General features: G+C 43.1%; 1 protein-coding gene across 2 annotated transcripts in view; it reads left to right on the top strand.

The window, feature by feature from the left end:
* The window catches only part of LOC147111947 (spermatogenesis- and oogenesis-specific basic helix-loop-helix-containing protein 2-like), a 58,563-nt gene that overhangs the window by 26,325 nt on the left and 4,628 nt on the right, over nucleotides 1-27,610 (top strand). Inside the window, exons 4-7 of one of the 2 annotated variants that reach the window (XM_085999934.1) lie at nucleotides 621-708; nucleotides 13,962-14,071; nucleotides 14,687-14,793; nucleotides 16,696-17,296. In XM_085999934.1, coding sequence (XP_085856060.1) covers nucleotides 621-708; nucleotides 13,962-14,071; nucleotides 14,687-14,793; nucleotides 16,696-17,282 — 892 coding nt within the window. In that variant the 3' untranslated portion in view covers nucleotides 17,283-17,296. Of the gene's footprint in view, nucleotides 1-560; nucleotides 709-13,961; nucleotides 14,072-14,686; nucleotides 14,794-16,695; nucleotides 17,297-27,610 lie in introns of both variants that reach the window. The other variant, XM_085999933.1, reaches the window with a different exon arrangement.

The raw sequence follows: 27,610 nt of genomic DNA, 5'->3' as shown, positions 1-27,610 counted from the left end.
GAACGGACATTCTGGAGAGAAATGCAGAGTGGCATAGTGGCTTTGCCTATCTTTAAAAAGGGGGAAAATCTGACCTGGACAACTAGCCCTATTAGTGTAATATCAATAGCGCATAAAATAGTGGAAAACATTGAGTTTGCGGGATTATTACTAATAATCATGGATTTATAAAGGTTTTACAACTTCTTTGAGGCTGTTAAAAATAAAATAGATCATAGCACGTCCTAGATTTGGACTTTCAGAATTAAACCAGAACATTATTTCAAGGCAAGTCAGGTCAATGTGACCCAAAGACAAATTTCAGCTTAATGAAAAATAAATATTAAATCGTTATATTAAAAAAAACTTTATTCAAATAGTAATCATTTGGAATAATCTACCAAGTAAGGATGTAGAATTAAACATTAGGAAAATTCCAAATGCAGTTGTCTACCAGGCTGCATGAGACCATTAGCAGGTCAAGCCAAATGGCCTTTTATTGTTTTAAATTTTTCTTGCGTTCTTATGTTTTATTAGAACGAAAAAGCAATTAATTACCTTTTTTAAAAATTTATAATTAGAGAACGCATTAAGGATTGTTATGACAAGTTACGAGTGCTTCTGCCTTATGTGAAGGGTAGACGAACTGATGTGGCATCCATTCTGGAAATGACCGTGGAATATATGAGATACATTTATGGTCGAATACCAAACAATGTTGTATCACAGGTAAAAAAAATTTGAATTGCTGAAAATTATGAGGTAAACAGGATAAGAATATGCAGATAAATTGTAAGTTCCAAGTTCTCTGTCTGCTAATTAAAGCAAAATATCCAATGGTAATATCACAAAACTGCTTCAGCTGATTTTTGTAGCCAAAAACAAAGATATTTAAAACTATTTGCGTTAATAAACCAGCTTTTTTTTTTGAACAGAACATGTATATGTAATCGTGACCAGTGGTGGAACATACCTCTGTTATGAGACTAACCTTAAAGCACTAGTGAATTATTTGGTCAGCCTTGCTTGTGGGCATATTTACGTATCACACTGCACGTCATAACATATCCCCTGTATAATCAATTTGGTGCTGGATAGAACTTATTTTGCATTTTAATGATATACTTAATTGTCCTTGTTACAACACTGTTTTTGCGAAGCAGGTTTAGACGTCTGATAATACTATTCAGTTTATCTGAAGGAAATCTATCAAGAAACAGCTATCCAAAATCTTAATATTTACAGTGTTTATTTTAAAACTTATTGGGGGAAAAATTCGGTTGGTTTGCACCTCCTGTTAGTGCCTTAAGAGGGCGCTAATGGGGCGCAAAGCAACTAGCGCCTGTGCACGGCGATGTTTGCGCCGCTCACGAAATTGACTAGACATTTTGCGGTGGCGCTAAACACTACCGCCACGATCTCCTGCGCCAGCAGATCGTGGCGTCAGTCGAGCGTGCAATGCCCCGGTAGCGCCCCGGAACAGATATTGAGTGGTGCCCCCTGTCTTACTACCTGCCGCTAGCAACGACAGGTTGACGGGAGCGTTTTGCAGTCGGGAAGGGACTGGGGGAATGCTATTTAAAGGCAACCGCTTCCATGCCTTTCTTTGTCAGCGAAATATTTGCACCATGCATTCTGAGAGAGAGAGAGAGAGAGAGACTGCAGGAGATATTCAAAGCTGTGTTGAGGAGTTTTGGGTACTGAGCAGCACTTTGCAGGTTCATTTTGATTTGATCTTCCTTGCATCGATTTAGAAGAGACTATGGGGGCTGCACTCTGAGATCTTTCCCTGGGCCTCTCCATTGTTCTTTCCAACAGATTTGATGTACAGGTCTCTCCAGGCCCAGATTCAAGGCTGCAATGAGCAGTGTGTGGATGGAGAGCAAGATCAACCCTCCCCTTTAAGAACTGGCCGGCGCCATTGTGTCTGTGTTCCATTGCTGACTGACATCACATGAGCTTCGCCAGCGCTCTGAGGTAGCACCTCACTCCTCTGCGTTAGCACCTTATGAGAGCTGTGAAGCGCCTGATTTAGCACTCCAATCACCTCCAGGGGCGATAGAAGCCAAGTTTGCAGTTGGAGGCGATAATTAGCGCCAGGCGCTAAACTTTGTGCCCGGCCAATAATCGTGCCCCAAACGGGGTGATACTGAATTTCTCCATAATTATTTCTTTTCTTGGGTAATACTCAATGACAGTGAAAATGTTTGGTCTTTCAGTCAAGTGCAAAAACCACAATCAACTTATTTCACTGATGTTGGATCTGCTGTACAACATAGGTACTAAGCCATACTCGTTCAGTTTATAGGTTGAAACTGAAAAAGTCTTAGATTTTTGCAAAAGAGATCAATTACACATTTGTGTACTCACACCATTAGTTCCAGCTCTTTCCCTAGATTTCCTACAAATCATAGAACCAGAACACAGAAGCAAAGTGGAGGTCAACAGTGGAGTACACGAACTATATGGATTCTTGAAAAGCTGTTTCACAGACTTTTTCTTCCATCAGGAAGGCTTTTTTTTTAGCTCCGGCCTTTATAATGCATTTGAAAAGTATATGGGAGCTGTGGAATACTGCTGCTGTAATTGTCATGTACAAATGTAGTTTCAAGTTAATTTAACTGCTCTTTGCAGAGACGACCTGTGTTTCTCTGCTGCCAGTTTACTTCTTCAGTTTTTCTGTGTGGTTTTCTTTTTATTGAGAACCAAATTGAAAGACCAAGGCCTGTAATCCAGGACATAACCAATGTTGAAAAGAATAAAAGAGAAAACGAGGTAAATCAAGAAATAACGGGGGAATTTCAACACCCCACCCCCCATGACAGGCGGTGGGGGAGGGGGGTTAAATCGCCAGATTCGGGAAAGCTGCCGCACACGGGCTTATTTCCGTTTTAACCACGACAGGTTTTGTGATGTCCGAGTAATCCGCTCCGGAGAGGCGTGTCCATAATTACATTATTTAAATGAGGGTCCTTTCATGAGATTTTGGCAGCAATTTGAAATTACCGCCTCCTGCACAGGTTTCCCAGGTCGTCAGTGAAACAGAGGCGAGATTTAGCGGTACTGCTTGGGGAAGGTTAAAGGTCAGGAGTCCCAATATGAATAGAGGCTCAGTGCTCACAGCTGCTTTCTCCGTTCCCTCTGGGAAACGATTTGGTGAGAGTTCTTGTTCTGAGAGACTTATTGGAGGTGTTTATAACATCAACACCTTGTGTTTGTATAGCGCCTTTAATGGGACCAGCATGCATTTGAGGATGTGCGCTGAGAATCGGGTGAACTGACTGAGCTGGTATCACATTACATGAGGATTGGGGTGGGTGGCAGTGGTGGATGGAGAAAGGGGGAGGTGAGGAAGTGCATTGAAATGGAACAATGGGTGCTGCTGAAACTTAAGTGGGTGTGAGGAGTGATGTGATGGAGTACGCTTGATAAGGCAGAGTGGTGGTGGGGGACGGGTGTGCACTACAGATGTAGGTCAATCTGTAACTGTGCTCACCTTTCCTGACCGGGTTAGGTCATTAAACCGCTTCCTGCACTGGATCCAGGTACAGAGCACTACACTCCTGCAACTGACCTCCTTAGCTATCACTAACCTTGACTTCTTCGTCACATCTGCCATTACTGGGGAATAGGACCTCCATCCTGGCCCTCGCCGCACCCAGCAGTACATCAAATGACACCTCATTGAACTGGGGCACAGCCATTTGCCCATCCTGACACCAGCTCTGCTACAATGCTCCTAACTCCTCCAAATTCCATCTTTGAATTGGCTTTTTAAAAAGTCAAAGTGAAATTGTCATGCGGGTATGCATCGCACTCGCTCACACGCATTGGAGACACGAAACCCGGAAGTAAAATGATAATGAAGCATCAATGTTGAAATCGGACATTCCCACGCATTCCACGATCTTCCTCGATTCGTGCCCACTATCATCCACTCCCCGGCTCAGATCCCACCACTGTGCTAATATCAACTCCAATGATTAAGTTGCATCAAGATTGATCTAAAAAGCCTGTTGATTGAACAAAGATGGCGGGACTGAGAGAGGTAAAAATTCCAGTTTTGAGATCCCAAACATAATGTATTGGAGTAGGAAACTGTATTGTGCATCTTCATTTCAACGTGGTGAGGATGGCGGGAGAAGGAAGAGCAGTAGGATAGTGTATTTACAGCTTTGAAATAACGAGAAGAAAGTTCAAAAGAGAACGGACTATAGCAGTATTGGAAAAAAAAGGAAGATGAGAAAGTTAGTGAGGAGGTGATATAATTGGGATTACGGAGACATGGCTCCAGGGTGACCAAGGCTGGGAATTCAACATCCAGGGGTATTCAATATTTAGGAAGGACAGGCAAAAAGGAAAAGGCAGTGGGGTAGCATTGCTGGTTAAAGAGGAGATTATTAACACAATAATAAGGAAGGACATTAGCTCTGATGATGTGGAATCTGTATGGGTAGAGCTAAGAAATACCAAGGGGCAGAAAACGTTAGTGGGAGTTGTATACAGACCCCCAAACAGTAATGCTGAGGTGTAGGATGGCATTAAATGGGAAATTAGAGATGCATGCAATAAGGGCACAGCAGTTATCATGGGTGACTTTAATCTACATTTAGATTGGTCTAACCAAATTAGTAACAATACTGTGGAAGAGGAATTCCTAGAGTGTATACGGGATGGTTTCCTGGACCAATCTGTCGAGTAACCAACTAGAGATCAGGCCATCTTAGACTGGGTATTATGTAATCAGAAAGGATTAATTAGCAATGTTGTTGTGCGAGGCCCCTTGGGGAGGAGCGATCATAATATAGAATTCTTCATTAAGATGGAGAGTGAAGTAGTTGATTCAGAGACTTGGGTACTGAATTTAAATGAAGGAAACTACGATGGTATAAGGCGCGAGTTGGCTAGGATGGATTGGGGAATGTTACTTAAAGTGTTGACGGTGGATAGGCAATGGCAAACATTTAAAGATCGCATGGATGAACTACAGAATTTGTTCCTCCATGTTTGGCATAAAAATAAAACAAAAAAGGTGACTCAACATTGGCTAACAAGGGAAATTAGGGATAGCATAAGATCCAAGGAGAGGACATATAAATTGGCCAGAAAAAGCAGCAAACCTGAGGATTGGGAGCAGTTTAGGATTCAGCAAAGGAGGACAAAGGGATTAATTAAGAGGGGGAAAATAGAGTATGAGAGTAAGCTTGCATGGAACATAAAAACTGACTGTAAAAGCTTCTACAGATATGTGAAGAGAAAAAGATTGGTAAAGTCAAGCGTAGGTCCCTTGCAGTCAGAATCAGGGGGCTTTATAATGGGGAACAAAGACATGGCAGACCAATTAAATACATACTTTGGTTCTGTCTTCACAAAGGAGGACACAAATAACCTCCCAGAGATGTCGGGGAACATAGGGTCTAATGAGAGGGAGGAACTGAATGAAATCAGTATTTGTAGGGAAATGGTGTTGGGGAAATTGACGGGATTGAAGGCCGATAAATCCCCAGGGAGTGATAATCTACATCCTAGGGTACTTAAGGAAGTGGCCCTAGAAATAGTAGATGCATTGCTGGTCATCTTCCAAAATTCTATAGACTCTGGAACAGTTCCCATGGATTGGAGGATAGCTAATGTAACCCCACTATTTAAAAAAGGTGGTAGAGAGAAAACAGGGAATTATAGACCGGTAAGCCTGACATCGGTAGTGGGGAAAATGCTAGAGTCCATTATAAAAGATGTAATAGCAGAGCACTTGCAAAACAGTGACAGGATCGGACAAAGTCAACATGGATTTACAAAAGGTAAATCGTGCTTGACTAATCTACTGGAATTTTTTGAGGATGTAACTAGTAAAATAGATAAGGGAGAACCAGTGGATGTGGTGTATTTGGACTTTCAGAAGGCTTTCGATAGGGTCCTGCATAAGAGACTAGCATGCAAAATTAAGGCACATGGGATTGGGGGCAAGGTACTGACTTGGATAGAGAACTGGTTGGCAGACAGGAAGCAAAGAGTTGGAATAAACGGGTCTTTTTTCGAGTGGAAGGCAGTGACTAGTGGGGTACCGCAGGGATCGGTGCTTGGATCCCAGTTATTCACAATATATATTAATGATCTAGACGAGGGAACAAGATGTAATATCTCCAAGTTTGCAGACGACACAAAGCTGGGTGGGCGTGTGTGCTGTGAGGAGGATGCAGAGAAACTCCAGTATGATTTGGACAGGTTGGGCGATTAGGCAGAAGCATGGCAGATGCAGTATAATGTGGATAAATGTGAGGTTATCCACTTTGGTGGCAAAAACAGGAAGGCAGATTATTATCTGAATGGCAATAGATTGGGAAAAGGGGAAGTGCAACGAGACCTGGGTGTCCTTGTGCACCAGTCGCTGAAGGTAAGCATGCAGGTGCAGTAGGCGGTTAAGAAGGCAAATGGTATGCTGGCCTTCATAGCGAGAGGGTTCGAGTACAAGAACAAAGATGTCTTGCTGCAGTTGTACAGGGCCTTGGTGAGACCACACCTTGAGTATTGTGTGCAGTTTTGGTCGCCTTATCTGAGGAAGGATGTTCTTGCCATGGAGGGAGTGCAGCGAAGATTCACCAGGCTGATACCTGGGATGGCAGGAATGACGTATGAGGAGAGATTGGATCGATTGGGCTTATACTCGCTGGAGTTTAGAAGAATGAGAGGGGATTTCATTGAAACTTATAAAATTCTAACAGGACTAGACAGACTAGATGCAGGAAGGCTGTTCCTGATGGCCGGGGAGTCCAGAACCAGGGGTCACAGTCTAAGGATAAGGGGTAAGCCATTCAGGACTGAGATGAGGAGGAATTTCTTCACCCAGAGAGTGGTGAACCTGTGGAATTCTCGACCACAGAAGACAGTTGAGGCTAATTCATTAAATATATTCAAGAAGGAGTTAAATATATTTCTTTAAGGCTAAGGGGAATCAAGGGATATGGGGAGAAAGCAGGGACCGGGTACTGAATTTGGATGATCAGCCATGATCGCATTGAATGGCGGAGCAGGCTCGAGGGGCCGAATGGCCTACTCCTGCTCCTATCTTCTATGTTTCTATGAGATGTTGGAGGCTAGTGATGAGAGATTATCTCATGATTTTTTCCCCCTCAGAACAACTCTATTTGTGTAGAATTCCATTCCAAGTTCCTTCTACATAGTTTACTTATGCGCCATTTCTCTGTGGTGGAAGAAATAATGGGCCAAAATTGCAGTCGGAGATGTACGTCCAGAGTACGCCTCTGACCCGCGAAAGCATTATGCACCTACCTGATGGCGGCGAGGCTGCGAAAACCTGCGGTCTGAGGCTGCGAGGCGGAGGGCAGCGTAATGGCCCACTGATCCCAGGGACGCAGGTGGTGTGGAAGCCTTAGTCCTCCAATCACAAACAGAATTCGATTTTAATCATTTTTGAAGGGAATTCCGTAATGCGATTTAATGAAATCCTGAATTCAGATTTAATTACAATTTACAGGATTGGAATTTAATTCGTAATTAGCTTCATTCCACCAACCTCAATAAAAATTAAATTAAAACTCTAATCCGGGCCACTATTTGCAGAAACTTATTTGATACAGCATGGGGGGAAAATTGGGTTGTGCCCCCTTTGGGCCCCTAACATCGCCGGGGCGCAAAAAGTTAGCACCCCCGCGCCCAACATTGAGTGTTAGCGCCCTAAGCATGGGGGTGGGACACTACTGGAAGCGCTCCCCCCTCCCTCTTGGGGCGCTCCCATTGACTATCACGGTGCTACGTGCAGCAGCGCCACACGCGTCGGCACGTAGTGCCGCGGTACCACAGGGCTCCCTCCCCTCATTAAAGGGGAGGGGCCTAGCGCAGCGTGCACCAGGGCCCTGCTGGACCACCAGGGAGCGAGGTGCCGACAAAAGAGCCAGCACTGACCGATCGTGGCTAGCACCCCTCCGGAGGAGGCGAAAGGGGGCAGGTGCTTACCCAAACAAATTGGCCACCCAGCACCTGCCCTTTAATTTGTGCTGCCCCGGCCGCAAACACGGCACCCTGACCCTGTCGGACTAGGGGCTGGATTTTGTCAGTGTGGGCGGGCTGGGACGTGTCAGGTGGAAATCGTGTCAGGACCCCGACTCCTAATTGAAGTGGTGAAAAAGTGGGATTTTCCCCTAATTGGGAAATTGATTTCCTGTGTGTGGGAACTTTTGGCCCAATTAGTCTTTTCATATAGAAAGTCGCCTCCGATGATGTCATCAGTGCTGCTGGATTTAAGACCTGCAAGCAGCCTTGCTTCTTCTGGAGACGGCAAAGGCTCTGCAAATTGTATGAAGGGGGAGTTGATTTCCTGACAATGTTCATGATCAAGCAAAAGTGTGCTCCTCGATTTCATGAGCCCTCCCTCCAAGCTCTGGTGCACGGAGCCAGATGTAATAAGGAGGTGCTGTTCCCTTCCTCAGGGAGAAAAAAACCACCCCAGCAGACAAAAGCTGTGTGGCTGCAAGTGGCCCAGGAGGTCAACTCCATATCGATGAGCTGCAGAACCTGGCTGCAATGCAAGAAGAGGTTTCATGACCTTCTCCGCACAGGAAAAGTGAGTATGACTTTCCCATCACCCTCAATCTGATCCCCATTGTCTCTCCTCACCAGCACTCTGCTTTGCCAACCTCTTCCTTCACATCCCACTTGACACTTACATGCCTGCACCCTTACCCATTCCCTCTCTTGTCTAAGGTCACATTCACTTAACTATTCAACCATGCAGCCCTCACACTCCCTATCACTGTGATGCCATGACAACAACAACCTTCAACACACAGGGAGGGTCCTTTGTATCCTTCTAAGCATCTATGCTATGGATGCTCTAAACTCACTCCTTCATTCTCACTCAAACTCCACTTGTGTCCCTCATTGCAGGAAAAGAGAGCCCACAATAAGAGGGAAAGAGCCATGACAGGAAGAGGGCCACCCTCAGTAGCCCAGCTCACCGGCTGGGAGGAGGTGGCCCTGGAAATCGCCGGGATCGAGGAGGATTCCCAAGTGGCTCACAGACAGATGGGCGCATCGCAGCAAGCTGGTGACAGAATAGTTTGGCATCCCTCTCATTGACATTGCATGAGTCACTGATAATGAATCTGATGCTCTAACAGATTGACTGACTTATGATCATCTGCACTATTCAATGTTCATTTAACCTTGACCTCACATCTCCTAACTCTTTCCTTTACTCCCCCACAGGACCATCGAAAGCCCCCGTCCCCACTGTCCAGGAGGAAAAGCCTGAGCTTCCAGACTCCTCAGAGGAAGCTGCAACCTCTGAGGGCGCAGCGTCAGCAGAATTCAGAGCACCCAGCACCAGCGCAAACACTCACACCTCGGTGGGACCTTCGTGAGATAGAGTAGTGTTGTCACCTGGTGTATCACAGCTCACAAGTGAGCATCAGCAGATGGTGAAGACAGGGACAGCAGTGGAGAGTCCTAGTCGGAGGGCGCAGGACTCTGCCAGCTCGGCTCAGCTGCATGTCAACCCTGTGCCTCCGGGTCCATCCAGAAGGAGCTGGAACTCCAGGAACAGGTGCAGGAGTCTCTGTCAGGTTTTGTCTCCAGGGTCGCTGTGAGTGTCGAGCGAATGGAGGGGTCCATCGCGAACATGAGCAGAGCCTTTGTGGAGGCATTGGCGCATGAACGCATCACCACAGAAAGGATGGCAACCTCCGTGGAAAGGATGGCACAAGCCAAGTTTGTGAGTGGGGCGTTGTGCACCACCGCCGCTGCCAACCACCCGCTTAATTTTGCGGGAGGCGTTGGCGGCACCACGCCCGGGCGCGAGGTGCAAGGCAACCAAATTTTTCCCCTCATATGTTTATAATTTCCGATACAAAAATGTTTAAATCACGCCTGAGGTATCCCCTCACGCTGATGCAAACAGGCCAACTCTGCGCCAGCAATTGCTTTTTCGTGGCTGTGCGATGGCATGTCAACATGTATGTTGACAGACCACAAGTTCCGGATTTCACGCAAGTGCATGCGGAAATCCCAAACTTGCGGTGGATTTCAAAGGAGATTAGCCAATTTGTTGATATTAGCTTATCTCTGGACTTTCAAATAATCAGGATCAAGTGCAAACCAATATAGTGGGTATATTGTGTTTTAATTGGGGTTTAGGACAGAATATAACACATTAGTTATACAGCAAAAACATACGACCGTGACAAGCAGCTGGTACCGGTCCCGATTGGACAGACTGCTGGCGTGTGCGAACAGTTCCCCGGCTTACGGCCTTTCTTCCTCTCTTCCTCTCTTTTTGAGTGTTAAACAAGGATCAGCATGGGTCCACCCTTGGGAGAGTGTTGGACCATCGATCACTCTTGGAAGCTCGCCACTTCACCGTCTGTGCTAAGGGCTTTTCGGGTCTTGCTATTATTCCCTTTTTAGGGGTGGACAGGACCATTTAACCTGTAAGGGTTCCTCTCAAACCAGGGTGCCCAATAGCACGTCGAGTTCCTTGTCTTAACTTTTAGATGAAAACCCTCCCCTAAGGGGTCTCATGTTTTTCCCTCGCATGTCTTTCCTGTTTATACATTCTGAAGGCCCATCCATCTGATTTCCTCCTATCTCCTCCCGTCCCTATCCTCCCAAGTTTGGAGTCGGACATGCCATTCTCAGCCTTCAGATGTTCGTAGCTGCTTGTTATCAGTTATTTATGTTCACGCTGTTCATGTAGCTTTAGCTATGCAAAACTTAACTATTTCATTCCATTATCAGACTATTGTACCATGGAATGAATCATTAAATTCCAAAAGATATCTTCTATTCTATTCTCACATTCTGGTTAACTTACGCATTTTAAAGCAGCTTTGTTAAACAAAGCCAAAATCCTAACTTAGCATTATAATATGATTAATAGCAGTAATGGGAGAAACATTGGAGTTGAGCCTTAGTTGGTCAAATTAAAGATACATAAAACAAAGTTGAAATGCTAACTTACAAACAGCAGATAGCTAGCCTGGCAACAAGGTCATATATGACTTGTCACGGTGCAGAATGTTATAACATCCGCAGGGAACTAAAAACTGAAAAGTGAATTCTAAGCATCTATCAAGCTATTCGAATACTAGTTTGAAGAGACACTTTTGTCTCAAGTTCTAATACAATCATCTAAACACTATTATTTGCGACACAATTTCATTTGCAGAACCATATACATTTTAGGTCCCCTAATTTCTAACAGTATGACGGCGTACTCGGAGAGGGGCCGCCATACCTACCGCAAAATCCGGGCCAATCTTATGTAAACTTAGTTTGAGATATTTTATATCCTCCATCTTTCCTATGTTGCTATATCTTTCAGTATCGACCAAAATACCTAGTTGGTTGAATAGTGAAATAGACCTGCCTAAGTGTTTTCAGTCAGGCTTTCTACCCTCTTTTCATCCTCTGTTTATCTCATCATAAAGGCTGTTTTTTAAGTCTTTGAAACTAGAATGGTTACATTTCAAACACAAGCACATTATTGGGCTTTGAACCTTTTTGGCCCGATGAGTGCTCTTATTTTAGAACAAACCTGCCCTGGTAACTAAAGGTTATCGTTTGAAGTGGTCAGAATGGATTTCAGCTGAAATTAAACTTACAATTTACATACAGGGAATGAACAGGCTGTCATTACCTGTTGATAGATTTTAAATGAATTATCACCTTTGTGTTTAAACCCTTCATGGCCTCACCCCACCCCACCAATCCTCCAACCACTCTGCATCCTTTACTTCCTTTGCACCACCATTTGCGGCGGTGCCTTCGGCCGTCTAGGTCCTACGCTCCAGAATTCGCTCCCTAAACCTCTCTGCCTTTCCACCTCCCTCTCCTCCGTAAAGACACTTCTTAAAATCCAGTTACTTGACCAAGCTTTTAGTCACCCCTCCTAATATCTCCTCCTTTGGCTTAGTATCCATTTTTGTATGATTTGCTGTGAAGCGCCTTGAGGCATTTTGCTGTTAAAGGTACAATATAAATGCAAGTTGTTGTTGTCAGCTTGTAAACTGTTCTTAAATTAATGACAATTCTTAAACTAGGCTTGAACATAATAACTTTAATCTATCCAAGTAATGTTTGTTCCTGTTCTTAGAATGGATTGCAGGAATGTCCATTTTGTTTTGAAATAGTCCTTGGTACTTAAGTCAATAACCATTTATCCCAGAAATGTCAATACAGATATTCACCTATTAACTTCACTTGGTAACTGAGTCATATGATTTGGTGATCTAGTGCTTAAAAGTGACACATCAGGCTATCCACTATGACCAGGCATCAAAATGGCACCTTTTTAGAGCAAAATTAATCAAACTTGATTAGAGATTATGCTGTAAACTGTGAAAAGCAGAAGGAGGTTACAAAAAGCCTCACAGAACAAGAAAAAGTCATTCAGCTCATTAACCCTGCTCCTTTCACAGACCATGTTCAGCTTACTCCTATCATGAACTAGAATCCCACTTATTAATTTCCCAGAGGACATTCCATATGAATGCTCCTAGATCATCAAACGTAATCAAACAAAACCTCTAAATATTCCTACATCCGTACATCGCCACTGTCCACTACAGATGCCTGATCTACAGACGTTTCTTATAATCTGTAGCTCCAGCTGCATAAAAGCCAATGTATGCTGTAGAGTTTTGATATCCATACAACCTTTTAATCATATTCTGAACTGATAATCCAATTCATTTCTCAAGGTATTAATCAAGGCAGCATCAGCCGTTTTGATTGGAGTCTATTCACATATGCACAACTCTGTGGGAGTGCATTCTTCTAACATCTTATCTCATTGAAGCTAGTTAATTTTGAGATTCTGTCTCCTAGTTCTATGCTTGCTTATTTCTACACCATTCAAACCCCAAGCCAAGAAACCTTAATGTAGCAATGCACTCCTAAAAGCACTGTGTAATCAAAATATGCAATATCTTCACAAAATATATATGTAAATATAAAATCCAATTGAATTATAACTTGAAAATGCAATTTTCAAAAGACCAAAAAAATGGATCATGTTTGTTCTCAAATTTTCTGCCATGAAAACAAGATTCACACTCTTAAGTCTTTCCTCATAATTTGGAATCCCTAGAATTATCCTTGGCATGCTTCTGAATTATTTCTAGTGCGTCGGTGTCCTTTTGAAAGAAGGGTGCCAAAATTGCACAAAATATTCCACATTTGATTACATCAGTGATCAACAAAAGGCTGGTATAACTTCCTCTAACTTCTAATGAAATGCCCTTGAGCTATCTCCTTATATTTAATTAGCTCTGTTAATAACTGCTCCACACTGACTGGGAATTTTCTGTGTAAAATCAATAATTATACCAAAAATCCTTTCACTTTCCACCCTTGCTAATACAATCTACTCTATACTGCAGGGATACACCTATTGGCTCATTGATCAGTTGTGACATCCATCAAGAACAACCCTTTCCTTCACAGCGCATGAGATTTACTGAAAACCGGGATCAGATTTTGTATGATTACCAATCCAAATGGTTCTCCATAATTTGGCCCCAAATTTTTTTGTATTTCTTAATTGTATTAGGTTTATGTATAATCTCTCATATGTAGATTAACTTGTCAGGGTTATACTATTGTTGAAAAGAAATATAAACCTGAAAATTACTGTGGACGATGTTAACCTTTAAACACTTAACATGTTTATATTAAATTCATGTCTCCACTATTTTAAAAGATGTGTTAGACCTTTTAAAATGAATAGGTTAATGTCCCCAGTTAATACTGCAGAGAGGAGTTTCATACAAATGCATTAAGCATTCATGAGATAACATCACTCCAAGAAATTTTTAGGTTATATTAGGTTTTCTTGCCTAAAATTGACAAATGGAGCTTATTTCCTTTTTTAACAATGGAAAATTCACGTAAAAAGGCCTGGTAATTGTATACATATCAATATTCAAAATAGCACATTAACTTATTGAAATGTTTTAATATTTCAGATTATTGAAATCTTTCAGGCAAATACAAGATATTGTAAATATGTCTGGAAGTCAGATGATCATAAGTATCCCCAAAAACAATTAACACAAAGAACTCTTTCAACACCCAGGTAACCAAAATTGAGGAACTGTTTATCAGAGTAATATCAGTTCCTTAGTGTTTATTTGTACACTGTAATTGGAAACAATTAAACAAACTAGTATCCTTTGCAGAAGTATCTACTTAATTGTACCACTACATACTGTAATATTTGTAAATATATGCTTTTGTTAAAGTCCAAACTTGTTCTACTTTACAGTATTAAAAAAAAATCAGAGGTCTATGTTGAAGATATTTAGCTTTTAACTTCATAATGGTTCCCCCTGGAGGGAATGGCAACTGTTAGTAGGGCATTTAGTTTGTAGCTGCAAACCACCTGGAGAGATATTGCTTACTATTTATTCAAAGTTGTACTTTCCATGAACAGTTTAATGTACAATTGGCTGAAGCTTTGTTGGGTTGTTATAGAAGGTTAAAATTACATGGATGTAGGCTGACTTCATAAAGTAAATCAGTGCGAGATTGGGGTCATGCTGATTATGAAGAGCAGCTTCAGGAAACCATCCTATTGTATGCTAATTTTAGTATTTATTAATTGATTTCAGAACAGTGTGTGCTACTAAAGAGAGTATAATGAGGTATAGAATAACGGTTTGAATTATAGTGATCTGGTTTTATTTTACAGGAAGAGTGTCTTTATTGGTGATTCTTCAGAAAAAGTAAAACCAAACGTTCAATTTGCTCCATACCAATGTACAGGAAATGAATATTTCAACAATCATAAAACAGATGGTACGAATACTTTATAGTTGAGCCATATTGTTATAAAGGGGATTAGGAAGCACAGTGTCTAAGTGTGCCATGTAAGCAGCCTATAATGACCCAGTCCCTCCTGGAGAACAAATGTAGACCAGTTAGCTTAATATCAGTGCTAAGAAAGATAATGGAATCTTTACACAAGGATAATGGAATCTTTACACAAAGATGTAATAAAAAAACATATGGAAACCAAAAATATATTAAAAAGTAGTCAGCACGGATTTCAAAAGGGAAGGTCATGCTTGACCAACCTTACTGAATTCTGTGAAGAAGTAACGGAAAGAGTAGACAAGGGTGATGTAATGTATTTGGATTTTCAAAAGACCTTCCATAATGTACTGCATAGTAGACTCACGACTAACGTCAGATAATGTAGAGTCAGGGGACAAGTAGCAGAATGGATAGCAAGCTGGCTACAAAACAGAAAACGGAGCGTAGTAGTTAAGAGTAGCTACTCAGATTGGCCAAAGGTGGGGAGTGGTGTTCCACAGGGATCGGTGCTCAGACCACTGTTCTTCACAATTTACATGGACTTGGGAATTGGAAGCACAATTTCAAAATTTGCAAACAACACCAAATTGGGAGGTGTAATTAATACAATGGAAGAATGCGATAAACTACAGAAAGACATTAATAAGCTGTCAGAATGGGCAATTAATTTGCAAATGAATTTCAATATAGGTAAGTGTGAGGCGGTGCATATTGGTAGGATGAATAAGGAAGCCACGTATTGCTTGGATAATAGAGTCTGAATGGGGTAGAGGAGCAAACCAATGTAGAGGTACAGATACACAAATCACTAAACGTAATGACACAGGTTATTAAGGCCATAAAAAAAGCAAACCAAACACTCAGGTTCATTTCTAGAGGGATAGAATTGAAAAACAGAGAAATTATGTTAAACTTGTACAGAACCTTGGCGAGACCACACTTGGAGTACTGTGCACAGTTCTGGTCTCCATATTATAAAGAGGATATAGAGGCACTGGAAAAGGTGCAAAAAAGATTCACAAGGATGATACCAGAACTGAGAGGATATATTTATCTGGAAAGGCTGAAGAGGCTGGGGCTATTTTCTCTCAATGAGAAGGGTGACCTGATGGAGGTCTTCAGCATAATAAAAGGGTTTGATACGGTAGATGTAGAGAAAATGTTTCCATTTTTGGGGGACTCCAAAACTAGAGGTCTTAAATATAAGATAGCCACTAATAGGGAATTCAGGAGAAACCTCTTTACCCAAAGCGTGGTAAGAATGTGGAACACGTTACCACGAAGAGTAGTTAAGGCAAATAGCATAGATGCATTTAAGGGGAAGCTAGGTAAACACATGAGAGAGAAAGCAGTAGAAGGATATGCTGAAAGGGTTAGATGAAGAGAGGTGGGAGGAGGCTTGTGTGGAGCATAAACACTGGCATGGACCTGTTGGGCCGAATGGCCTGCTTCTGTGCTGTAGACGCGATGTAACAACCAAATTAGCATTAAACTACACAAAAATATTGATATTGCTTGAATAGAATATGCAAGAAAACAAGATAACTAGTGCTTTATGGATATAAGACTGAGAAAATGCTGGAAGTATGTACCTACTGCTGAGCTCACCATGTTTGATCCAGTTCTTATTAGTGTCATCAACTACAAATTCAATTCTCTAATTCTAACTCCCAAGTAGAGGAGTGTAAAAAAGCTTAATCTTTGTAAGTTTTAGTTAATCACAAAATTGTACAATAAGAACTTTTATTTGTAAATTTCAAAAAACATGCTGGTTAGGTTCCATATTTAAGTCATGTGTCTCATTTTATAAATGTAAGTTTTTTAAGTTAAGTATTTAAGTATATAATTGATTATGTATGGTAAAAGTTTGACTTTTTTTCCTAGCTGCAAGTCCCATGAACTGTACTGTTGTACATCAAAAGGCTGCTTTTGAGTCCAATCAATATTGCATTCCTGCCACAGAAAGATTAGTTCCACAATTTCAGACTAATACTTTGGCTCCAAACATTCCTCCTTCATCTCTCATTTCTATTCCATATGATGTTCAAAATATTTGCCTCCCCAACATCTCCATTTTCCCTTCAACTGGCTGCCCTAGTGGTTCACCTCCAATGTTTACAGTCTCTAATGGAAGGCTATGGTCGTCTGATATCACTAGATCTTGTGTTGGGCCCTCTTCTTTGCTATCTTCTAGTGATTGTCTAAATTCTTTATCCTCACTTCCTTCAGGATATTTTGTCAATCCTTATTCTATAATTTCTACCTCTGCTGTACAGACTGTAGGAAGGAACGTTCAACTCTCTACTGTAGACACATCCTCTTCCTCAGTAATGCCATTCACTGGCACAAATCATGCAGCAACTAATTTCTCAGCTGTATACCCAGCAAACACTCATACAACAGCATGGACAACCAATGGGGAACAACTTGGAACAGAAGGAAGAGCAAATGTTGGCAACATAATTAATTAAAACAGCTCTGCAAGGTAAACTTCCACAATGTTTTTTGTTATGCATTGCAGACCTAACTATTTACAGTAACCAAATGTTGATAAAGTAGTCATATAGAATAACATATGGTGGGTGGGGGGGTTGGGGTGGCTGGTTCACCACTTCAAGCTGGAGTTCCAGCAGGGCAGGACTTCTGACTGCTCTTCCTTATCCTCCCCAACTCTGAACCATTCCCTGGCTCAGGGCTTATTACATATTCACGTTGGGCCCCCAGTAGCTTTGGTGGCATTAAGAGGTATTCCTCCAGTAAAAGAAAAGACTTACATTTATATAGCGCCTTTCACGACCACCAGATGTCTCAAAACACTTTACAGCCAATGAAGTACTTTTTGAAGTGGAGTCACTGTTGTAATGTGGGAAACGCGGCAGCCAATTTGCGCACAGTAAGCTCCCACAAACAGCAATGTGATAATGACCAGATAATCTGTTTTTGCTATGTTGGTTGAGGGATAAATATTGGCCAGGACACCGGGGATAACTCCGCTGCTCTTCTTCGAAATAGTGCCATGGGATCTTTTACGTCCACCTGAGAGAGCAGACGGGGCCTCGGTTTAACGTCTCATCCGAAAGATGGCACCTCCGACAGTACAGCACTCCCTCAGCACTGTACTGGAGTTTCAGCCTAGTTTTATGTGCTCAAGTCCCTGGAGTTGGACTTGAACCCACAACCTTCTGACTCAGGCGAGTGTGCTACCAACTGAGCCATTGGTTGACACTTAGTACAGAATCAGAATGGTAGTTCAGTACAGTACATTACAGAATCCTGGTAGTGCTGCAGCAGGAATGCTGCTGTTACAGGACCAGAAGAGGCAGTGAGAATCCTTAAAGGGCAGAAACGCTCCAAAGATCAGAAGAAAGGCTTCCACTGAAGACCTCAGCTGAGACATTGGCCTTCAGCAAGTCTCTGGGCTGAATGGAGGGAAAGAAGGTCACTACAAGGTTTCTCCTATCATTGGGGGAACAGTGGGCCTTTATTGCTACTTCCTGGGACCTACCATTTCACATTTAGGCCCAGGAAGTGATGGTAACTGTGACAGATAGATAGAAAATCTGCACACGCCACGTTGGGAAGGAGCAGCCAGTGTTGTTTCTAGTGAAGGTGGGGGGGAGGGATGTCCCGGTTGGTGCACTGAGACGATGGTAGGCCTCAAAGCCCAAATTTTCCAACATTCTCCATTCCAATCCCACTGGATTTTGGGTGGGTTCACAGAGAGGAATTCCCCCTATAGTGTCAGCTTGGCTCAGTGGTAGCGCTCCAATTTCTGAATCAAAGGTCATGAATTCAAACTACACTCCACGGAATTGATCCAGGTGTTAGTGCAACAACAACAACAACTTGTATTTATAGTGCAGTGCTAAAGGGGGTGCTGCAATGTTGGAAGTGCTAACTTTTGGATGAGTTACCCTATCTGCCTGTTCAGATGGATTAAAGATCCCATAGCACTATTCCAAGCAGGGAATAGCTCTTGGTGTCTTGACCAACATTTATCCCTCAACCAACACACCAAAACAGATTGGCCCGGATTTTGCGGTCAGTGGCAAATGAACGACACTAGCCGTTCATTACACTTGCACTTGTCCACAGACTTTCTGTGGGCCTTTGCACTGGAAGTTGTGGTAATTAGAAATCCAAAACCTCTCCGGGGATCTGGGACCTGTGTCCTTAACCAATCAGACTGAAGAATCCTTACTGAGGCACACAGAGTCTGAACGAGGAAGTGTAAGTTAGAAGAGTTAATTCAATGCCAAATCATGTACCAGAAAGTGAAATAAAGAGGGAAAGAAAGATGGGATTAAGAGAGATAAAAGAGACAGAAAGAAAAAGTTTATTAAAGTTTTTTATTTTTTTTAAATCACCAACAATAATTAAAACCTGGAGGAATGAGTCTCCACGCTTGTAAAAGTAAATTTTCAGTGCCCGAGAGGTTGTTTGCGAGTAATTAAGACTTATCACTCCATTAAAAATTCATTTATACTTGAATGGACAAGCCTAACTTTTTCTGGCGAGTTTAGTGGGTAAGTACCGCAACTTCATGTCCTTCATGTATTTGAATGCCGAGTCTCTCAGCAAGATAGTGGTATAACGCAGCTTCTGGAGGAGCAGGGCAACTCTGACAGCAACTTCCTGTTTTCTGCATTTAACAGTGCATGTGCAGTCACCAGAAGTTGCTGTCCGATTTACCCATTAATAATGGTGAGCACTAATAGCTTCACCATTATTTTTACCACAAAATCCGGGCCATTAACTGGTCATTTATCGTGTTGCTGTTGGTGGGATCTTGCTGTGTGCAGATTGGCTGCTGTATTTGCCTTCGTAACAACAGTGACTACCCTTAAAAAATTATTAATTGGTTATGAAGCACTTTGGGATATCCTGAGGGTATAAAAGACGCAATATAAATGGAAAAGATTGTGTCTTTAAGACTTCAATATTTGAAGGGTACAGATGACATCCTAAACTATACATATAATAAAGCTAAAGTGTTTTTTGACTAGCATCTTAACTTCAAGGGTGTATAATGTTCCATTTTTCACTTAGCTTAACTCTAATTTATGAAATGTTTATACTATTTTGGTACATCTAACTGTTACAGTACTGAGATCCAACTCCACTATATTCTGCACTTTGTTTATCTTGACGGTTGTTTAGAATAATAGCAGTTATTATGTACAAAATGAAAATAGTATTGCATCATGTGACAGGAAGAGGCAACAATGTATAAAAATATTAGCACAGTATGTTGAAGATAACAGGTGCTTTATTATTACTGTAAACTAAATACATTTTTATGCAAGTTAAATTTATCCTACTAAATCTTGTAATTAAATTGTTCGAGTAAGCACTATTTTTAACTATAAATTTATGAAAACTTTAAAGGCAAATTTTTTGTTGAAATCTGCATTCTTCCTTATTTGCTAAATTGTCACGTGTAAATGGGATATTTCTATCCTCATAGGAAAAACACCATTGGGAAAATGTCTAGCTAGATGATCTTCACCACTCTACTATGTAATAAAAAAAGACCATATTCTAGGTTGTACCCTTAGTTCTGTTTCTCCTAACATCAGATCGCTGTCGTCTCTTGTGCTATTTTGAGTAGTGGCTCACAGTCACGTACCCTAGTTGGACTGAACAAAGTCCACATCTGTATTGTGAAAGTATAGTCTGTTATAAGTGCTAACTTCTTGCTCATCAGCCTTGATGCCATGCTGGTTTAGGACTGATGTAAACCTTTTGGCTCCGATTATTAACTAACCCACTAAAATCCTGTATAAAAAGGCCTCCTGACTCTAGTGAATGGTCATTTGCCACAGTGATCCCCAGAATCTTTGACTGACGAGCTTTTGAAAGGGATAAATCAGGGGAAGCAAGATTCTAACAGTTGATATCTGCAATATTGCTTACATTCAGAAAATCCCATCACTGAGGACTACAGTGCCAAATCAAAGCATTTTGTTCAGTGAAATAACGCTCATAGTTCTAATCCAATAAGGTGTGACATGTCCGCATTGTTATTGTATGCTGCTTAAATAAGGGACTCTCTCCAAGTTTACTTTGTTACTTCTATATCTGCCCAACACCCATGCCTATCACTGGAGTAACGCTCCTTAGTGTCCTATGTAGTGTATGTACCTTTAAGAGCCCCTGTGTACTGTAATACCGGTAGTGACCACTCGGGTATATAAGCCTGTATAGCGTCTTGTATCTTTTAGTTCACCTCCAGACTTTGTTCAGTAAACACCTGTTAAACCAACTCCTGCATTCCGTGTCTCCATTAACACACGGATACAACAGTGGCGACGAATTGGAAACGGACTTACCTGCAATTTGACAGCACCTCAAGGAGATCGATTCCTCAGACGAAGGTCGAAGGAAAAAAAAACTGTGGTTTCACCAGCTAGCCGGGCTGGTGGCAGGTACTGCACTAATCCTTCGTGGGCGGCGGGCTGGGGCTCGATCGGGTGGCTCTGCAGCGGGGCCGAGCAGCGAGTCGGAAGGCGGAGGCAAACAGACGGAAGGTGGCGCACTCGGGAGACGGCCGGCGCTGCAAAGCAGGTCGGCATTCGGACCAAGCAGATGGAGGGAAAAGTCCCAGAGAGTCCGGCGGGAACGAGTCTCCAACTATTAAAAATATCTGTGTAAATAAAAACCACGGAGAACAGCGTTGTCAGCAGCGGTGGGAAAGCGCGGGAGGCGCCATTTTTTCTCGGCAGGGAAGAAAGGAAAGCGCGGGAGGCGCCATTTTTGATTTTCAGGATGCCTCAGACAGGCAGCATTACTGCTTTCGATAGTGATATAGAGGATTGGACCACATATGTGGAAAGAGTGGAGGTATATTGCACAGCGAATGAAGTAGAGGATGATAAAAAGGCATCGGTACTTCTAAATCTGATGGGCGCAAGGATATACGGGCTGTTACGAAACTTAATCACTCCAGCCAAACCAATGGACAAGAATTTAAAGGAGATTGTTGATACCCTACAGGAGCACTTAAACCCAACACCGCTTCTGATAGTGGAACGATTCAAATTCTTCAGGAAGAATCAGCACAAGAATGAAAGTAACGCTGATTACCTCACCGAATTAAGAAAGCTGTCAAAGCACTGCCAATTCGGGGCAGGACTGGCAGATTCTCTACGAGACAAATTCATCTGCGGTCTCCTAAGTGAAGGAACACAGAAAAGGCTACTTTCTGAGAAAGATTTGACACTGGACAAGGCTTTCAGTGTGGCTGTATCATATGAAGCAGCAGCAAGAGGAGCTGCAGAGATACAGCAAAAGCCACAGGACTTCGGCACTCATGAAATGACACGGGGTTTCGAGAGATGTTATCGCTGCGGCAGGTCCACCCATGACCAGAGGGACTGCTGGTTCAAGGACAAAGCATGCAGGCAATGCGGAAAGATGGGACACATTGCACGTGTATGCCGATATGGAAACAAAAAATCCACTGACATAAAAAAAATCAATAAGGAAAAGTACAGAAAGGTAGAAATGATGACGGACAGTAGCTCTGAAGACCAGAAGAGCGATAGCGACTCCGGAAACAAGAGACTAAGCTGTCTCAAATTACATAATGTAATTGCCAAAGAAGATTACCAGACCATTTGGGTTACCCTCACGATAGCGGGGTCCCCAGTTAAAATGGAGCTAGATACAGGATCAGCTCTGACCGTCATAAGTCGACGGGATTACGAGCGGCTATTTCCGCATAAACCTTTGAAAGACACATCCATTATCTTGAAGACATATACGGGGCAGAAAGTATACCCCAGAGGGAAAATAAAGGTGCCTGTTGTATACAACAGCAAGGAAATACAGAAGTTGTATTTATACGTTCTGCAAGATGGTGGTCCACCGTTGTTGGGACGTGAATGGATCAGGAAGATACGTTTAGACTGGCACTCCATTCAGGCGCTGACGGTGACCAGTAAGAAAAAAAATGATGATGACGTCATACCTGAACGATTAAAAGACATCTTGGCTAACGCCAAAGAAGTGTTTCAACAGGAACTAGGAACCTTGAAAGGCGTCACCGCCTCAATAAAAGTGGAAGATGCGGCAATTCCCAAGTTTTTTAAGGCAAGGCCGGTGCCATACGCAATTCATCCAGCAGTCAAGGCAGAGCTGGAGAATTTGGAAAAAGCAGGCGTGTTATCCAAGGTAGATTGGAGCGAGTGGGCAACACCCATCGTCCCGGTCAAGAAGAAAACGTTGAATAATGATAAATCTGAAGAACAGAGAAAAATTCGCATCTGTGGGGACTTCAAGGTGACTGTAAACCCAGTCCTTCACACGATACAGTATCCTCTTCCAAGGATAGAAGATATTTTCGCCTCACTATCCGGAGGGAAACGTTTCACCAAAATTGACTTGGCACAGGCATATCTACAGATGGAGGTTGAAGAGGCCTCTAAAACGTTTCTCACGATAAACACACACAAAGGCCTGTACCAGTACAATTGACTGGTTTTCGGAGTAGCATCAGCTCCAGCTATCTGGCAAAGAGCTATGGAGCAAGTCCTGCAAGGGATTCCGGGGACTCGATGCTACCTAGATGACATCCTTGTAACAGGAGAAAACGACAACGAGCACCTTGCCAATTTGGAGCAGGTGCTCACTGGGCTGAGAGAACGGGGCCTACGAGCAAATCGCCCCAAGTGCGAATTTTTCCAGAAACAAATATCATATTGTGGCCATATAATTAACAAAGAAGGGTTGCATAAGTCACCTGAAAAAATTGAAGCGGTCATAAAAGCCCCAGCACCTGAAAATGTCTCACAATTAAGGTCGTTCCTGGGATTGATAAATTACTATCATAAATTTTTACCGAACTTGTCAACTGTTCTGCACCCTCTTAACGCACTGCTACAAACGGGAGTAATTTGGAAATGGAGCGAAGACTGTAAACGTGCCTTCCATAAATGCAAAGGCTTGATCACGTCCAAGGAAGTGTTGGCTCATTACAACCCATCACTGCCAATCAGACTGGCGTGCGATGCATCCCCTTACGGCGTAGGAGCGGTATTATCGCATAGATTCCCTGATGGCTCGGAGCGGCCGATAGCTTTTGCGTCACGCTCATTGAACTCAGCTGAGCGTAACTATGCCCAGATCGACAGGGAAGCACTCAGCCTGGTGTGGGGAGTGAAGAAATTCAACCATTACCTACACGGACAAAAATTTACCTTGTTGACTGACCATCAACCCCTCGTCTCCATATTCAACCCTAAAAAGGGCGTTCCCATTATGACAGTGCAAAGGCTACAGAGGTGGTCCCTTTTCCTAGGGGCACACCAATATGACATAGAATACAAAGGATCAAAACAGCATGGGAATGCTGACGGTTTATCGCGCCTACCGTTGCCAACGGTAGAAGAGGCACCTACAGTGGACCCAGTGGAGATGTTCCACTCAACCACAGTAGAATGTCTACCAGTAACAAATTCTACCATTGAAAAGGAAACGAGAAATGACCCAACTCTCTCACGAGTCTACGATTTAACGGTGAAGGGATGGCCAGCACATGGCGAACCACTGTTGCCAGCATTCTCGCAAAGAGGAGAACAGCTGTCAGTGTGCCGAGGAACCTTGATGTGTGGATCCAGAGTGGTGATTCCACCCAAACTCCAGGATAAAGTGCTAAAGGAGCTTCACGAGGGGCATCTGGGCGGAGTGAAAATGAAGAACCTAGCCAGAGCGTTTGTGTGGTGGCCAGGTATCGATGGAGACATCGAAGAAACGACCAAGAGCTGTCTAGGATGCCAGAAGGTCCGAAACGCCCCACCACAAGCCCCTCTACATCCATGGGAGTGGCCCTCATCTCCATGGCAAAGGGTACATATCGACTTTGCTGGTCCATTTACGGACTCGATGTTCTTAATCGCGGTTGATGCACACTCCAAGTGGCCGGAGGTAATAAAGATGTCCTCCACCACCACGGAAAAAACCATCACAGTATTAAGGACCATATTTGCCAGGAATGGGCTGCCTGAACAGATCTGTTCTGATAATGGACCGCAATTTGTGTCCGAAGAATTCAGGAAGTTCTTAAAAAACAATGGGGTTAAGCACTACACGTCCGCCCCATACCATCCCGCCACCAATGGATTAGCTGAAAGGTTTGTCCAGACCTTCAAGAAGGCCATAAAGGCCATGGGTAATGAAGACATAAATCTACAACATAAGGTAGATAACTTCTTGTTTGCATACAGGAATGCAACACGTGGTTACAAACCAAATTCCCGCCATGATGCTTTTCAATAGAAGACTAAGATGCCGGCTGGATTTGATCAAGCCAAACATCAGAAGGGACGTAGAGAACCGGCAATTTCAAGGCATGAATGAAAGGCCAACTAGAACCTTCCAGATAGGTCAACAAGTTTTGGCCCGGGACTACCGTACCGAGAAATGGCAGCCTGGAACTATTTGCACACGACTAGGACCGCTGATGTATACCGTGGACATTGGAGAAAGCATAATAAGGCGCCATGCTGACCAGATCATAGAGTCATCTGAAAAGGGACAACCTACACCACAACTCTATACGCCTAATGATGAAGCAGAGATACCCATAGTATCTACCTCCGATCCGGTGATACTGGAACCAGATGAACCCGACACTGGCATTCAAGCCGAATCGACCTTGCCAAAAGAACCTACTACACCACCGAAAACTACTACACCACCGAGGCGTTATCCGGACAGAGTCAGGAAGCCTCCAGAGAGACTGACTTATAATTGATTAACTGCAGCAAATGTGTAGATTATTGTTCTTGTAAACATGTTAATTAATGATTACTTAAAATGTTATGTACTAATTATCTAAAAGGGGAGGAATTGTAGTGTATGTACCTTTAAGAGCCCCTGTGTACTGTAATACCGGTAGTGACCACTCGGGTATATAAGCCTGTATAGTGTCTTGTATCTTTTAGTTCACCTCCAGACTTTGTTCAGTAAACACCTGTTAAACCAACTCCTGCATTCCGTGTCTCCATTAACACACGGATACAACATCCTAGTTTATGAAGGTACGGACAAAATTGTTGCCCTTCAATTCTTCGGTTGTTCTTAAATGGGGTCTGAATTTGGTTCTGAGCCAGTATTGGAATTTTTGAATCTATGTTCCTGTCAACCTAGTTGTTTCACTCAAAACTGTGACTTTACTAGCCCTTGAGACTTCATAGAATCATAGAAATTTACGGCACAGAAGGAGGCCATTTGCCCATCATGTGTAGAACTTCATGGACAGTTCGTGAACTGCATACTTTAATGATAGACCACCTTATTCTTGTTTGGTATACGAGTACGGCAGTTCTTAACTGCCATTCACCCTTTTTGTCAATGGTTGTTTCTGAGGTTTGGTTGTTTCAGTGAGCTATGCTATCAAAGTTTTATCTGCCACCTCACGCTTCTCTCGTTGAAAAGAGGTATCATTTAGTTGAGTGGTGTAGAGCAGTAGCATTTCATATAGATTGATGATGATAAAGTTTTGCTTTGTCTAGGACGATGTCTTTGTCTTTGGAAACCAGAATTTATGTAGGAACATAAGAACATAAGAAATAGAAGCAGGAGTAGGTCGTGCGGTCCCTCGAGCCTGCTCCGCCATTCCTTCTTCTTCTTAGGCAGTCCCTTGGAACTGAGGATAACTTGCTTTCACACTAAAAATGAGTTCTCAGGTGACTGATACTAAATGATACCTCTTTTCAACGAGAGAAGCATGAGGTGGCGGATAAAACTTTGATAGCATATCTTCCTGAAACAACCAAACCGCAGAAACAACCTTTGATAAAAAGGGTGAATGGCAGTTAAGAACTGCTGTATTCGTATACCAAACAAGAATAAGGTGGTCTATCATTAAAGTATGCAGGACCTACAGTCTCTGTCACAGGTGGGGCAGATGGTGGTTGAAGGGGCGGGTGGGTGGGGTGCTTGGGTTGACGTGCGCTCCTTCCGCTGTTTGTGCCTGGCTTCCGCTTGCTCCCGGCGAAGAGACTCAAGGTGTTCGGCGCCTTCCCGGATGCTTTTCCTCCACTTTGTGCGGTCTTGGGCCAGGGATTCCCAGGTGTCGATGGGGATGTTACACTTTTTCAAGGAGGCTTTGAGGGTGTCCTTGCAGTGTTTCCTCTGCCCACCTGGAGCTCTCTTGCTGTGTCGGAGCTCTGAGTACAGCGCTTGTTTTGGGAGTCTCGTATCGGGCATGCAGACGATGTGGCCCGTCCATCGGAGCTGATTGAGCGTGGTCAAAGCTTCGATGCTGGGGATATTGGCCTGAGCGAGAACACTGATGTTGGTGCGCCTATCCTGCCAATGGATTTGCAGGATCTTGCGGAGGCAGCGTTTGTGGTACCTCTCCTGTGCTTTGAGGTGCCTGCTGTACATGGTCCATGTCTCTGAAGCATACAGGAGGGCGGGTATCACTACTGCTCTGTAGATCATGAGCTTGGTGCTGGGTTTGAGGTCCTTGTCTTCAAACACTCTCTTCCTCAGGCGACCGAAGGCTGCACTGGCACACTGAAGGCACTGTTGGACTTCGTCATCGATGTCTGCCCTTGTTGACAGTAGGCTCCCGAGGTATGGAAAGTGGTCCACATTGTCCAAGGCCTCGTCATGGATTTTGATAATCGGGGGGGCAGTACTGTGTGGCGGGGGCAGGTTGGTAGAGGACTTTTGTCTTACGGATGTTTAGCGTAAGGCCCATGCTCTCTTACGCTTCGGTGAAGGTGTTGACGATGGTTTGGAGTTCCACCTCAGAGTGTGCGCAGACACAAGCGTCGTCTGCATACTG

The sequence above is a fragment of the Somniosus microcephalus genome, chromosome 10 (assembly GCF_052327205.1).
Source record: "Somniosus microcephalus isolate GS21.2 chromosome 10, FLI_Smic_1.0, whole genome shotgun sequence".
NCBI classification, from domain to species: domain Eukaryota; kingdom Metazoa; phylum Chordata; class Chondrichthyes; order Squaliformes; family Somniosidae; genus Somniosus; species Somniosus microcephalus.
Note: the sequence above shows the minus strand (reverse complement) of the source record. Positions and strands in the feature narration are given on the sequence as shown.